We start from the raw sequence: 13,271 nt of genomic DNA on the forward strand, positions 1-13,271 counted from the left end.
AACAAATCCAGAATGATAAACCATGAATGCTATCAAGAGGGGAACTGCCTGAAGTTGCTAACCAAAAGATGTACTGTCACCAAAACCTAAGCTCTAAACCATTAAGGAAGTCAAAAGAAAAATTACTGGAAGTTGGCAACTAAAAGACATTTATTACCTGAAGCACACACATAGAAATGGTTTGAGATTTGAATCCATAACTTCAGGTGCTGCAATGAATGTGGTACAGAGCTGGAATGTAAGCCCCTAAAAAATGGTGTTCCACATCACACTGCCACTAAATGCTGGAGCTTATAAAAAAGGCAATTTGGCAAACTCAAAAAATAAAAATAATACAATTCTATTTAGTTATTGCTGTATTAATCATGTAAGACACCAATGTATTAACATTACCTGATATTCAAAGCTTCCAAAAAGAAGCAGCAGGACAACAGAAAAAAATAATTTGAGAATAAAAACAGCAAAGTGTCCCAATTCAAAACACTACTCAGAGCTTATGATTTAGAAAAAACAATCTATCAAAAGCTTCACCTAAGAACTTAGTTCCTGCTTCATCTCCACAGTCTGGTATAATATTCACAAAGCTGTTGCTGCATTGATCGGTCGGTCAATCTCACAAACACTTGATTCTTAATTCATTAACTGGACCCCCGTGTAATTATGTTAGCACTGCCCTTGATAAGGACGATGGTCTTCCTGCTGTCTCAAAACATCTACCACATCAATTGAGATGCATTCTTTATGTCACCCAGTTGTACCCATGAATGTCCACCAACTTATATTCTGTTCAATACTTTATTCAACAACTAACATTTATGCCTTATATATTTATATATATATATATATATATATATATATATATATATATATATATATATATCATCCATCCATCCATCCATCCTTTATCCAACCCACCATATCGTACCTACAGGGTCATGGGGGTCTGCTGGAGCCAATCCCAGCCAACACAGGGCACAAGGCAGGAAACAAACCCCGGGCAGGGTGCCAGCCCACCACAGTATATATGTAATCCCTCGCTATATCGCACTTCGCCTTTCGCGGCTTCACTCCATCGCGGATTTTATATGTAAGCATATTTAAATATATATCGCGGATTTTTCGCTGCTTTGCGGGTTTCTGAGGACAATGGGTCTTTTAGTTTCTGGTACATGCTTCCTCAGTTGGTTTGCCCAGTTGATTTCATACAAGGGACGCTATTGGCAGATGGCTGAGAAGCTACCCAACTTACTTTTCTCTCTTTCTTGCGCTGACTTTCTCTGATTCTGACGTAGGGGGGATTGAGCAGGGGGTCTGTTCGCACACCTAGACGATACTGACGCTCGTCTAAAAATGCTGAAAGATTATCTTCACGTTGCTATCTTTTGTGCAGCTGCTTCCTGAAACGACATGCTGAACGGTGCTTCGCATACTTAAAAGCTGGAAGGGCACATATTGATTTGTGCTTGAAAAACAAACTCTGTCTCTCTCTCTCTCTCTTTGTCTGCTCTTGACGGAGGGGGTGTGAGCTGCCGCCTTCAACAGCTTTGTGCCGCAGTGCTTCGCATACTTAAGCCAAACAGCCCTATTGATTTGTTTGCTGCTTTGAAGAGGAAGATATGTTTGCATTCTTTTAATTGTGAGACTGAACTGTCATCTCTGTCTTGTCATGGAGCACAGTTTAAACTTTGAAAAAGAGACAAATGTTTGTTTGCAGTGTTTGAATAACGTTCCTGTCTCTCTACAACCTCCTGTGTTTCTGCGCAAATCTGTGACCCAAGCATGACAATATAAAAATAACCATATAAACATATGGTTTCTACTTCGCGGATTTTCTTATTTCGCGGTGGCTCTGGAACGCAACCCCCGCGATGGGAGGAGGGATTACTGTATATATATATATATATATATATATATATATATATAGTATATATATATATATATATATATATATATATATATATATATATTGCTTTGATTTACACAGAATTCAATAACCAAGCTAGAACTTTTTTAACTTATGAACTAATCTTCATTTTGATACTTTCTATCGTGTAATACATGTATTGATTGATTCAGTGACTGAGTAACTGAAGTTATGCAGTTCACATGCCTGAGATACATCAAGATCTTCTCTAAGCAAACAGAGGATACGTTGTAGAAATCTGGAATGTACAGTGAGACAAAGAACAACTGGAAAATGTGGTATCACTGGTGGCCACTACTGTATCTTCCATAAGGCAGTGTGGCCATAAGGACAGAGCACTTGACTTTAAATTACAAGGTTGCTTATTTATTCTGCTCCTCTAATTCTGATCTTCCTTTGCCAGTTATTTTCTTACTCATCCTCTTTCTGAATTCACTTATTTAATTAAAGTGTCACTAGGACCCAGGAGAGTTGAGTTCAAGGCAAGAACAAGGCCCAGAGGGAAGCAGGTCCATGACATGGCACACTCAGCACACACTCCCACTTTCATTCATATTGGAGAAATGAGGAGTCACTGGTTAACTTAACCTAACTATGTATCACAGAAATTTAAAAGAAAACCCCAGAAACTGGAGAAAGCCAACTAAAGCTAGTATCATATTACATGACATCTGGGTAGGAGGGGATGTCAAACGTCAGTACTACAATTACTGATCTCATTGCCTGAGGATACGAGATTACATGACTAGAAATCGCAAGGGATGACAAATTAAACAGTTCCATGATGACTTCCCAGCATAGCTTCACATTTCCAAAATACTGTGAGATTGTCCCTTTTTTCTGACAGCCAGTAATGTGCTGTCTGACAGAGCTGGCGCCCATGCAAAAAGTTTTACAAATACGGTGAGTTCATCACAATCTCTGTCTTTTTTTGTTCTTTCTGTCACGATACTTAAAACATAAGACATCAGACAGATAAGTCTCTCTTTTGTTTGCTGTGACCCATATTCCTCATAGTTCCATTATATGCATTGTACTTACTGCTGAGCACTTAATGGGTGTCAATTCACAGACACACACAGGGCCCGCCACTACGACGTAAGGCAAAATCAAACCTGTTTTATTTTCACAGGGTGAGTTGAAGACTGGTTGGATTGAGTCTCTGGGGATCTTAGACTACATAACTGATGGTCTTGGGATTGTGATGCGACTGCTCCAGACATGCACGATTATGTAAATAAAGTTCTGTGACTGCAAATCACTGGAAAAACTGTGTGATGTGACAAGGCCTTCAGACACAAGCAGAACATTCTAATTCCAAAAAACACTACCGGACTGAAAACTGAGCCCAGCTTCACAGAGCCTAGAGGGGGTAGCGCTTACTATTGTGCCAATATGCCGCTCCATAAAATATAGAAAAAAAAAAAAAACTCCATGCCACTAATGACAACCGAATGTTTTTCCAAATACTGCTTGCCTTTACTCAGAAAGGTTTTGCATTTTATATATATATTTTTATTTTACATCTTGTCTTGAAGGTTACTAGAGTTTGTGCCATTTGCCTCTGCTGAAACATCAATTCTTTTGACCCATTCCAAGACAATACCACAGGTCATCTACCTTAAGCTAAGTATGTTCAGGCCTGGCAAGTACTTGGATGGAAGACCATCTAGGACAAGCTTGGGTTGCTGCTGGAAAGGGTGCTGGTGAAGCCAGGCTAAATTGTCTACCTGGGCCTAGACATTCCAGACCCCTAATCATCCCCTGTCTCTAATTGGTTATCTCTCTCCACTACTTCACCACCTAATGTGTGGTGAGCGTACTGTTGCAAAAATGGCTGTGACTCATCAGTCACTAGAGTTATTTGAGTAGTGAGAAAAATGCTATATAAAAATCAAAGAATTATTATTAATAATAATCACAAAACGATGATCACCTAGGATTTATCTTCAGTGTTGTTTTTATTTTATTTGCCTCCCTTCATAATGAGCATTTACTTCACATTACACAACATGCCTGGTGCTCTCATCTCTGCTACACAAACAGCCTTTCTGGGGGTTACCATACCACCTAAGTCTTTAGGTTCAAAGCTGTGAAACAAGACTTACACAAACAAATCACAATTTACACCAGTACTAGTAGAGAATCTTCTCAAGAAGTAAAGGATATCCCCTGTATCCCATCTAGTTAAGGGGCTTGACTGCCATGATTCTGCTGGCCAGGATAGGCTCAGGTCTTCATACTGGTAATGAAGTGACTCATAGAAGTGGAAGTACCAACTCTCTGAAAAATGACTTCCAGAACAGTAAATGTGCATATATGCATTATATTATGTAAAGTTAGTAAGAAAATGTGTAACACCTGGTATCTTTTTATTACCCTTCAAAAATGTATACCATGGATTTATAACATGTATAATTTCCTAGAACCTTCTTAAATCAATTGGGTGCACAGGATCTAGGCTCTGTTCTGTTGTAATTACATTATACAGGGGTGGGCAAAAGTTTACAGTTGTTTGTATGGAAAAAGGCATGCAGGTTTTGATTATTGTAATAGCTTTATTAACTCAATAGCTTTAAGAAGAAGAAGACAAATAATACAAATTAATAATACAATAATTAATAAATAGTAATACAAGAATGTGTACTCACAACTGTAAACCTACTTTTGCCCACAACGATAGATAGATAGATAGATAGATAGATAGATAGATAGATAGATAGATAGATAGATAGATAGATAGATAGATAGATAGATAGATAGATAGATAGATAGATAGATAGATAGATAGAGTTCACAGTTTCATCAAATCTCAGGAACACATAAATATCATAACAAACAACAACAAAAGCACCACCACCACCAACACAGACAAGTAGACCAAACCTCTGCCTTGACAGGAGCAGACTGAGTGGAGCACCAGCTACTCCTGCACACACCCTCACACACTGGATCGCGGTTGAATCTAACACACACATTGTTGGGTCTGTAGGAGAAAAAACAGGAGTATCTGGAGTAAAACCCACACAACAATGACTAGACACCGAATTCAGGATGCTGGATTTGTGAGGAAGAAGCACTAACCACTGCTCCACAATGCCACACCCAAGGGATTATATCCTTCCTTACTTCCTTATGTTCTCATTTTGCCTGCTCCAGCTTTACTTTCAGTATTAATTTTCACAATTAAATTCTTGTCGAATCACAAAGCAAGTCACAGTGTCCATCTTGTAAATAAGACCTAACATAAACCCCGCTAGAACCAATCACCCTTCCTCTGAAGGGACATGATATTATCCAAAGGAAGATCGATTCTATATATTCCTAGCACCCAATGTTTATTACCTTTTTATAATTTAATATCACAATATAGAACAGGTCCTCCACCTAACAGGGAAACCTTGGGGGTTGGCAGCAGGATTGGCACTTCAACCACTGTAAAAAAAACCTCACCCTGTTCCAGTGTGGTGCTGAGGCTTCACTCACTGCACTCAGGTCCCAGTCTTGTCGTGTGGTAGGTGCGGAGCACGCTGTCAGAGCAAGTTTCCAGCCATAGTGAACAACGCTGACTGTTAGAGATCAAAAATGATTGGATAAAATTGCAGTATGAAGAGTCTTCTTGTAAGGAAATGCTTCATAGCTCCATTCCATTCAATCATTTTCTAAATCTGCCTAATCCATTAGATGAGTATGATGAGGTAAAAATCTCCTCTGGCAGCGTTAGCCACAATGGGACCAACTGTGGACATAAATCTTATCAACACCAGTTTAGATGTATCAAGTAAACTAACAAAGTAGTGGTGAGTGAAACAGGCAAGTTTTAATTCACATAGTTTCACAAAACTAACACTAAATTTAATTTTACAGGCAATTTTGCAATCGTGAAACACCAAAAACACTAAAGATTTTGTTTTGGGTTTAATTTTTTTTTGTAGGTGTTAAACATGAAATACTGCTTCCTAAAGCCACATTCCCATTTCTCTGTTCACCTGTGGTCTTTACTACAGCTGCATAAAGCATGTAATCCATGCCACACTGGTAAAATCAATTCTATTTATGTCTGTCATTCACATCAGTGCCAAAGAGCGCAGTACATTTTTTTAAAAGTAACATGCTGCATATTCTTCCATACAAATAAAACACCTAAACGCACCATCATGCACATTACTGTGTTCTCTCCACAGTTGTACCGTGTTAGCCATAGATTGATACAGGAGAAAGTAGGGTGAAATGACACTTTTTATTGGCTAACTAAATAGATTATAAATGCAAGCTTTCGAGGCAGATGAAGGGGTCTTAGCTGCCTCGATAGCTTGCATTTGTAATCTATTTAGTTAGCCAATAAAAGTGTCTTGATGTATGCTCAATAATCCAGGTAAGGAAATTCTAGAAAGTTGATGTGTTAGAATATAGCGGGTTGGATAATGGATGGAGGGATGGATGGATGGACGGATGGATGGATTGATGGATGGATGATTCTGTTCATCTGGACATCATTTTTTTTTTTCCTGAGGAGATACGTTACATCACTCATCCAAGTGACTTCCTCAGTCTCAATAAAAGGTGTCTTTCTCTCCACAGGAAATCTAACCACACAGAAAATCTCTTTTGCCAAATGTCATTACCAAGCAACTGATGGAGATATGCACACTTCCCGCGATTTTTTTTTGTTTGTTTTTCTGAACTAGAGATCTTTATTTAAATACTAGCTGTGTAAGCCCGTGCTGTAAAAAGCCCAGGGTCCTAGAAACTATTGAAATAGTCAGAAAAAAAACTGAAATGTAGAGATGTCAGGTAATTGAAAGGAACTACTCTGGGCATCTCTCTCCTAGGAGGATTCGTTTTGCCGACGTGCTCGCATCGCTTGTGTATTAGAGGAGGGAGGATTAGTAAAAGGGATACCATTTTGCCGATGTTAGCGGCTAAGCGACTTTGTTGTTCTTCTGAGGTTTCATTTTGCTGATGTGCTGGCCTCGTTTGTGTTATTAGCGGCTAAGCGTGTTTTCTTTCTCCTCGGAGGTGAAGCCCTTACCCCGACTCCACCTCTCGCTGTTGGTTTCGGACAGACACGCACACTTCCACGTGTAGATGTTTATATATAAGATTAAATGACAAGTAGGCACATTTAGATATAACACATGAAAACGCTTCCAGACAAATACTAAACACCTTTACTTCTTGTGGGAATGGCTTGAATTCTGGTAGGAGTGACACACCATTTATCTTTATTTTTGAAAAGCAAAACACAGAGTTTCTGCTGTACTGTAAATTTAATTTTGCATGAATCATTATGCTTTCTGTAACTAACATATGTGTTGGGCAGGATACCTGCACAGATTGGGGGAGAGCATGCAAACGTCACACTGCTATCGTGGGCTGTATCAGGAATGGGCTGGAGGAGGAGTATAGGGACCTAATCAATGACTTTGTTAAATGGTCCGACTCAAACCACCTACACCTGAACACCAGCAAAACCAAGGAGCTGGTGGTGGATTTTAGGAGGCCCAGACCCCTCATAGACCCAGTGATCATCAAAGGTGACTGTGTGTAGATGGTGCAGACCTATAAATATCTGGGAGTGCAGCTGGATGATAAATTAGACTGGACTGCCAATACTGATGCGCTGTGCAAGAAAGGACAAAGCCGGTTATACTTCCTTAGAAGGCTGGCTTCCTTCAACATCTGCAATAAGATGCTGCAGATGTTCTATCAAACAGTTGTGGCCAGCGCCCTCTTCTACGCAGTGGTGTGCTGGGGAGGCAGCATTAAGAGGAAAGACGCCTCACGCCTGGACAAACTGGTGAGGAAGGCAGGCTCTATTGTTGGCATGGAGCTGGACAGTTTAACATCTGTGGCAGAGCGAAGGGCGCTCAGCAGGCTCCTATCAATTATGGAGAATCCACTGCATCCACTAAATAATGTCATCTCCAGACAGAGGAGCAGCTTCAGTGACAGACTGCTGTCACTGTCCTGCTCCACAGACAGATTGAGGAGATCGTTCCTCCCCCAAACTATGCGACTCTTTAATTCCACCAGGGGGGTAAACGTTAATATTTAACATTATACATAGTTATTGTCTGTTTTTTCACCTGTATTATTATCATTCTTTAATTTAATATTATTTATTGTATCAGTATGCTGCTGCTGAAGAATGTGAATTTCCCATTGGGATTAATAAAGTATCTATCTATCTATCTATCTATCTATCTATCTATCTATCTATCTATCTATCTATCTATCTATCTATCTATCTATCTATCTATCACTGATCCCTAGAGCCATTAATTATCAGCACTAGATGGGCGGAGTGGAGGCTCTGAGGCTAGGGTTCGAATCCTGTGAACACCAGAAGTGACTCTACTCTGTTGGGCCCCTGAGCAAGGCCCTTAACCTGCAATTGCTCCGTCCTAAGTATGACATTAATCTGCATCTAGCCCTTTAGGCAGGTCCTCCAACTTGCAGGGAGAACTTGGGGGTTGGTGGTAGGATTGGCACTCCAGCCACCATAAAAAAAAAACCTCACACTGTTCCGGTGTGGTGCTGAGATGTCACCCGTTGCACACCTGCACTCGGATCTCAATCCGGGTGGTTTGCTGTGTGGCAACATGCTGTAATCAGTTCATGCTCCCAATGTGCTGCCCAAAACTTCAATTCTCAATTGTAACTGGACTCTTCGTTTCCATGAGATATCCCCTTATGTATGCCTAATAATTTGCACACATCGGTTTGTTTCAGAAACAGTAAATGTACGGTAAATCTCTAAACTCCACTTCTAATTAGTGATGCCTACTAAACTGACATTTGCGTAAGGTGGGGAGGGAGGTGTCTGTCATTTGGTAACACCTCGCACACAGTAATAAATGAGGTTTCTCCGAGCTGAAATGTTGTATTTTGGGCATGACAGACTGCCTCGCAATTTGAGTTTTTTCCTTAGCGGTACACGCTTGATCAATTCCAAACTGAAGGGCTTGAAGCTAATAACTTCATATGGATGAGAGTTTTTTCTACTTCTACTTCTACTTCATCCTACTTGGAAGGACTCGATCCCTGGGTTCTGGTCTCTCTGAAATGTTTTGGAATGGTTTTGGATCATTTTCTTGCTGACTCCTGGTGGTCTTGGATTCCTCAAGCTGCAGTCCAGCTGTTGAAGGCAGAAGGGATTGTGAGATACTAAAATGACACCTAAACGGCACCCGATGGAATACTGCTGGCCACTGTTTATTTTTTTTATATATATGTTGCTTTGAAGACCTGGTAAAAGAATTCTAGGCTGTTGAATGTTAAAATCGTTACTGTATTTGCAACCTTTATTCTAAGTTATTCTAGAGGGGGCTGGGCGGTCTCATGGCCTGGAACCCCTACAGATTTTATTTTTTCTCTCCAGCCGTCTGGAGTTTTTTATTTTTTTTTTCCTGTCCTCCCTGGCCATCGGACCTTACTCTTATTCTATGTTAATTAGTGTTGTCTTATTCTAATTCTTACTTTGTCTTTTATTTCTCTTTTCTTCATTATGTAAAGCACTTTGAGCTACATTATTTGTGTGAAAATGTGCTATATAAATAAATGTAGTTGTTGTAAATATTGAAAAACTGTCATTTTCATTTATGTTAAAATCCATAAATACTTGCATTTAAAAAAATAAATGTCATATTAATTCAGGTAGCTAAATTCATTTTACATTACAATTTTGAAAATGTGCTAAACCCCGAAAATGATGTAAAATGTTTCAGGTATCAAATGAATCAGAATTCTACAAAACGTAAAGCTTTTTCAACTGATAACATCTTCAAACCACCTTAATCATATTCAGGGATGTGAAGCCTATCGACACAAATGTGTGCCTACCTGGTGCCTTACTGTGACCAGTTCCAGAAATCCGTTTTTTTAAATAATTAAGACATCATAATTCATCAACGCAATAACCACTAAAGAGGATATTTCAAAAGCAGCCGTACAGTCCTCCATTCGAATGTTTACGTGTGTTTTTCTCATCAGGATTTCTAACACGACTTTGTTATGGCTTTTCACTGGACATTAATCTTTGCAGCAGTCTACCCAGATAAAACTCAGTATACAGAACAGTGCTGGAGCCTTTAGTTCTTTTCCAAGAAGCATGAAATCCACACCACTGTTTATTTTGCTAGGATTTCAAGCTGCTCTTCGCGGATGAAGTTGTCTCTTTGCTTCCTCAGACTGCGTTTTCCGACGCGCACCGTTGCAGCTCGTAACCCACTGTGAAGTAGTCACCATGGGTGCTATTGTTGTTGTTATTAGTATTATGATTGCCTGTATATTTGACATCTTTGCCCTGTCACGGTAAAGACTGCTTTGTTCCCGTTGAGTTACTGTACGCCCCAAGTGGAGTTCAAATACCTCGGCGTCTTGATCGAACTCGTGCAGCGGTGCCCGTCTCTGGACAAACATTTTGACATCCTCAAGTTCACCAGTTGGTCACGAGCTCTTGGTGGTAGAAAAACAAATGAGACGACCGCGAGTACGAGCGCCCGGCATGTGTCTCCTGTCACGGTAGATGAGCGCACGCACCCTGATTGGATGGGGAGTTCAAAGATGAGGCAGCCACTGCGGCTCCTCTCACCGAACTGAGCCAGTCCGTGTGGGTTAGGCATTAAAGGTGGTGGTCGCCTTTGCATATCACGCTGGCCGTTAAGCAGGCGCAGCCCCCTTGGGAGAAGACTCGGGACCGCCTTGGGAATTCCGAACAAGTACCAGCTGGGAACAGGGAGGTCTCATCTGCTGGGCAGTGTGTTTAAGTCTAAGGGGGCGTTTAACCATAAAATCAGCTTTTGAGGCTGCTAGAAATGCAGAGCACTTCACTTACTGTACCACCTTCAGATGCTTTATCACTTCTGTTGTCCCCGTTAAATAAATAATAAATCATTACATCAGTTTGTGTTATGAAGTACTTTAAAGATTCATTTCAGAACATACACCAAACCGAAGAGCACGATAAAATAAATTGACCAACCATAGTAGAAAGTGCACCAAAGCAGGAAATGGAAGACAACGAATCACCAAACATTTGTACTTCTAATGACATAGCTTTAATTCTAAAAGTACACATTTGATATACTTATAAAAATATGAGGTAATAATGTTAACAATTAATAAAGCACGTTATACTGGATCTGCCGTCTCTATTCTTTCACAAACACCGTTGATATAACATCCATCCATCCATTTTCTAACCCGCTGAATCCGAACACAGGGTCACGGGGGTCTGCCGGAGCCAATCCCAGCCAACACAGGGCACAAGGCAGGAACCAATCCCTGGCAGGGTGCCAACCCACCGCAGGTTGATATAACATTGCATACAAAAATGTTCAATAAAATACAGCGCCTTGCAAAGCTCTCGACCACTTGTAAACGCATATACACTGTGCACCGTCCGTCTTTAACATATTTAGCTTTGTATAATAGAGCAACTTACTAAAGTAATTTATAATGGTTGTATTGTGGAGATATCCCATTTATGCAGTTACAACTTCTAGTTTTGATAACCGGCATGACACTTTTTATGTGATAGATAGATAGATAGATAGATAGATAGATAGATAGATAGATAGATAGATAGATAGATAGATAGATAGATAGATAGATAGATAGATAGATAGATTTTTGTATATTCAATTATCCAGATATGCCCAATAAGTGCATATGCATTTAACTACGGAAAGTATATGCATATATTAATAGAATACTTCATGAATCGTTTTAATGCAAGATATAGGATTTTCTATGAAACTTATAAAACTTAACGTAACATTTCTCAAACCCACTTAATCCAAGTAAAGGTTTCCGGGTGGGACTTGGACATACATCGCAGAGACACATTCACGCAGTGCCAATCGCAAATCGCCAGTCAATCTGTTGCAACCTGAACGTTTTAGGGATGGAAACAGGGAGAACGTGCATACTCCATACTGAGAATGATCAGCGCCGCATTTGGCTAGGAGGTTGAGTCCTTAAGGGAGCAGTACTAACCTCTGCGCCACTGTGCCGTCTTATTTAAACATAAATAGGTTTCCATACTGTATGTAAAACAAGAAACACCCCATTTTTGACTCCGATGTCTATTTATTATATTAAGTGTACTATGCAACTTACCATGTATTCCATGTTAGCAGCAGGTGGGAAGACTCGTCCTCTGACCTTGTTATGGTAATCTAGAATAGCAATCATATCGTTTTCGGAAATGTATCTCTTCCTTCGGGTTTTGGAGATGCTCCCAGAGTCCACGGCTGAAGCGGTCTCCTTGAAGCTACCAGCTGTCTCCAGCGAGTGGTCCGTGCTGTTCGTTACTGTCCATGCCCTGGCAGCGTAAGCTGCAAAGCACAGCACCAGTGCTGGCAGAAATGACAGCGGCATATCTTGAAGAAGATGTGAGGTGGCCGCGCGGCTCAAATAGGAGGATCACCGTACAGAGAAGGATCACTGCGGTATGCGGGAGGTTACTTAATGTGCTTGGGCTCCTGAAACAATCGTTGTCCGGAGTCAGGAGGATGAGCTTAATTATCAAATGAATTCAGAAAGCGCTGCCGCCTACTTCAGACGCGTCTGTGTATTAAGAGCGCATTAGCACACATAGTAAGGTGCTAAACTGTAAAGGGGATTTTTTTAGTGGCCCAACTAGAGCAGACTCAGTTGAATAAAATGTAACAATCTACTAAAGCGGCTTCAGTGAATGTTCTTTAATCTTGTTTGGAGTCACCAAATAACCTAACCAGCCTATCGGCTCTGAGTGTCGCTGACCACTAGACGTTTCAGATGAGCAGGATAACTGATAAGAGCAGACGCACGCTGCCTTCTGTTATTCAGAGTGGCAACTGGGCGACTTGAAAGGTTTCGCCGGTAAGAAGTGCGCCGCTTCTCACCGAGCCAATAGGCGAAGTGAGGCTAGCGGCGTGCCGGCTGCGGCTTTATATAGCGTGGCTGCTGCGCTGTCTTTCTGGGCTGTCACTGGATGCCTCGATTTCATATAAAGGAGATCTTCACCTTGAGAAGGCATTTTTTTCATGACCTCTTTGTATTCTTCGAATCAGAAAAAAAAAAATTAAATAAATAAAACTTTGTGTCCACCCCCGTCATTTCTTTTTCATCACACTCTAGGAGCTTCCCCTAAAAGAGCAGAAATGAATCCAACACGTAAAATATTGTAGCTTGTGCAACAGTTGTGCCGTGTTTTCCAGTATAATATTCTTTTGTATGTAAAATAACTACACCGCAAAATAATCAAATTTGAACATTTTTATTCATACAGCCACCCATGCGTTTTCTGCTCTCGTTTTAGGGTCACAGGGATCTCTGCTCCATCTGAGATGGGGCGCCA

At 40.5% G+C, this 13,271-nt stretch overlaps 1 protein-coding gene across 1 annotated transcript in view; it reads right to left on the reverse strand.

Moving 5' to 3' along the window:
- The window catches only part of pi15b (peptidase inhibitor 15b), a 31,552-nt gene extending 18,738 nt beyond the window's left edge, over positions 1-12,814 (reverse strand). Inside the window, exon 1 of the mRNA XM_028804443.2 lies at positions 12,050-12,814. Coding sequence (XP_028660276.1) covers positions 12,050-12,310 — 261 coding nt within the window. The 5' untranslated portion in view covers positions 12,311-12,814. The remainder of the gene's footprint in view (positions 1-12,049) is intronic.
- Between the last annotated feature and the right edge of the window lie 457 nt (positions 12,815-13,271).

This window comes from Erpetoichthys calabaricus, chromosome 6 (genome assembly GCF_900747795.2).
Source record: "Erpetoichthys calabaricus chromosome 6, fErpCal1.3, whole genome shotgun sequence".
Taxonomy (NCBI): domain Eukaryota; kingdom Metazoa; phylum Chordata; class Cladistia; order Polypteriformes; family Polypteridae; genus Erpetoichthys; species Erpetoichthys calabaricus.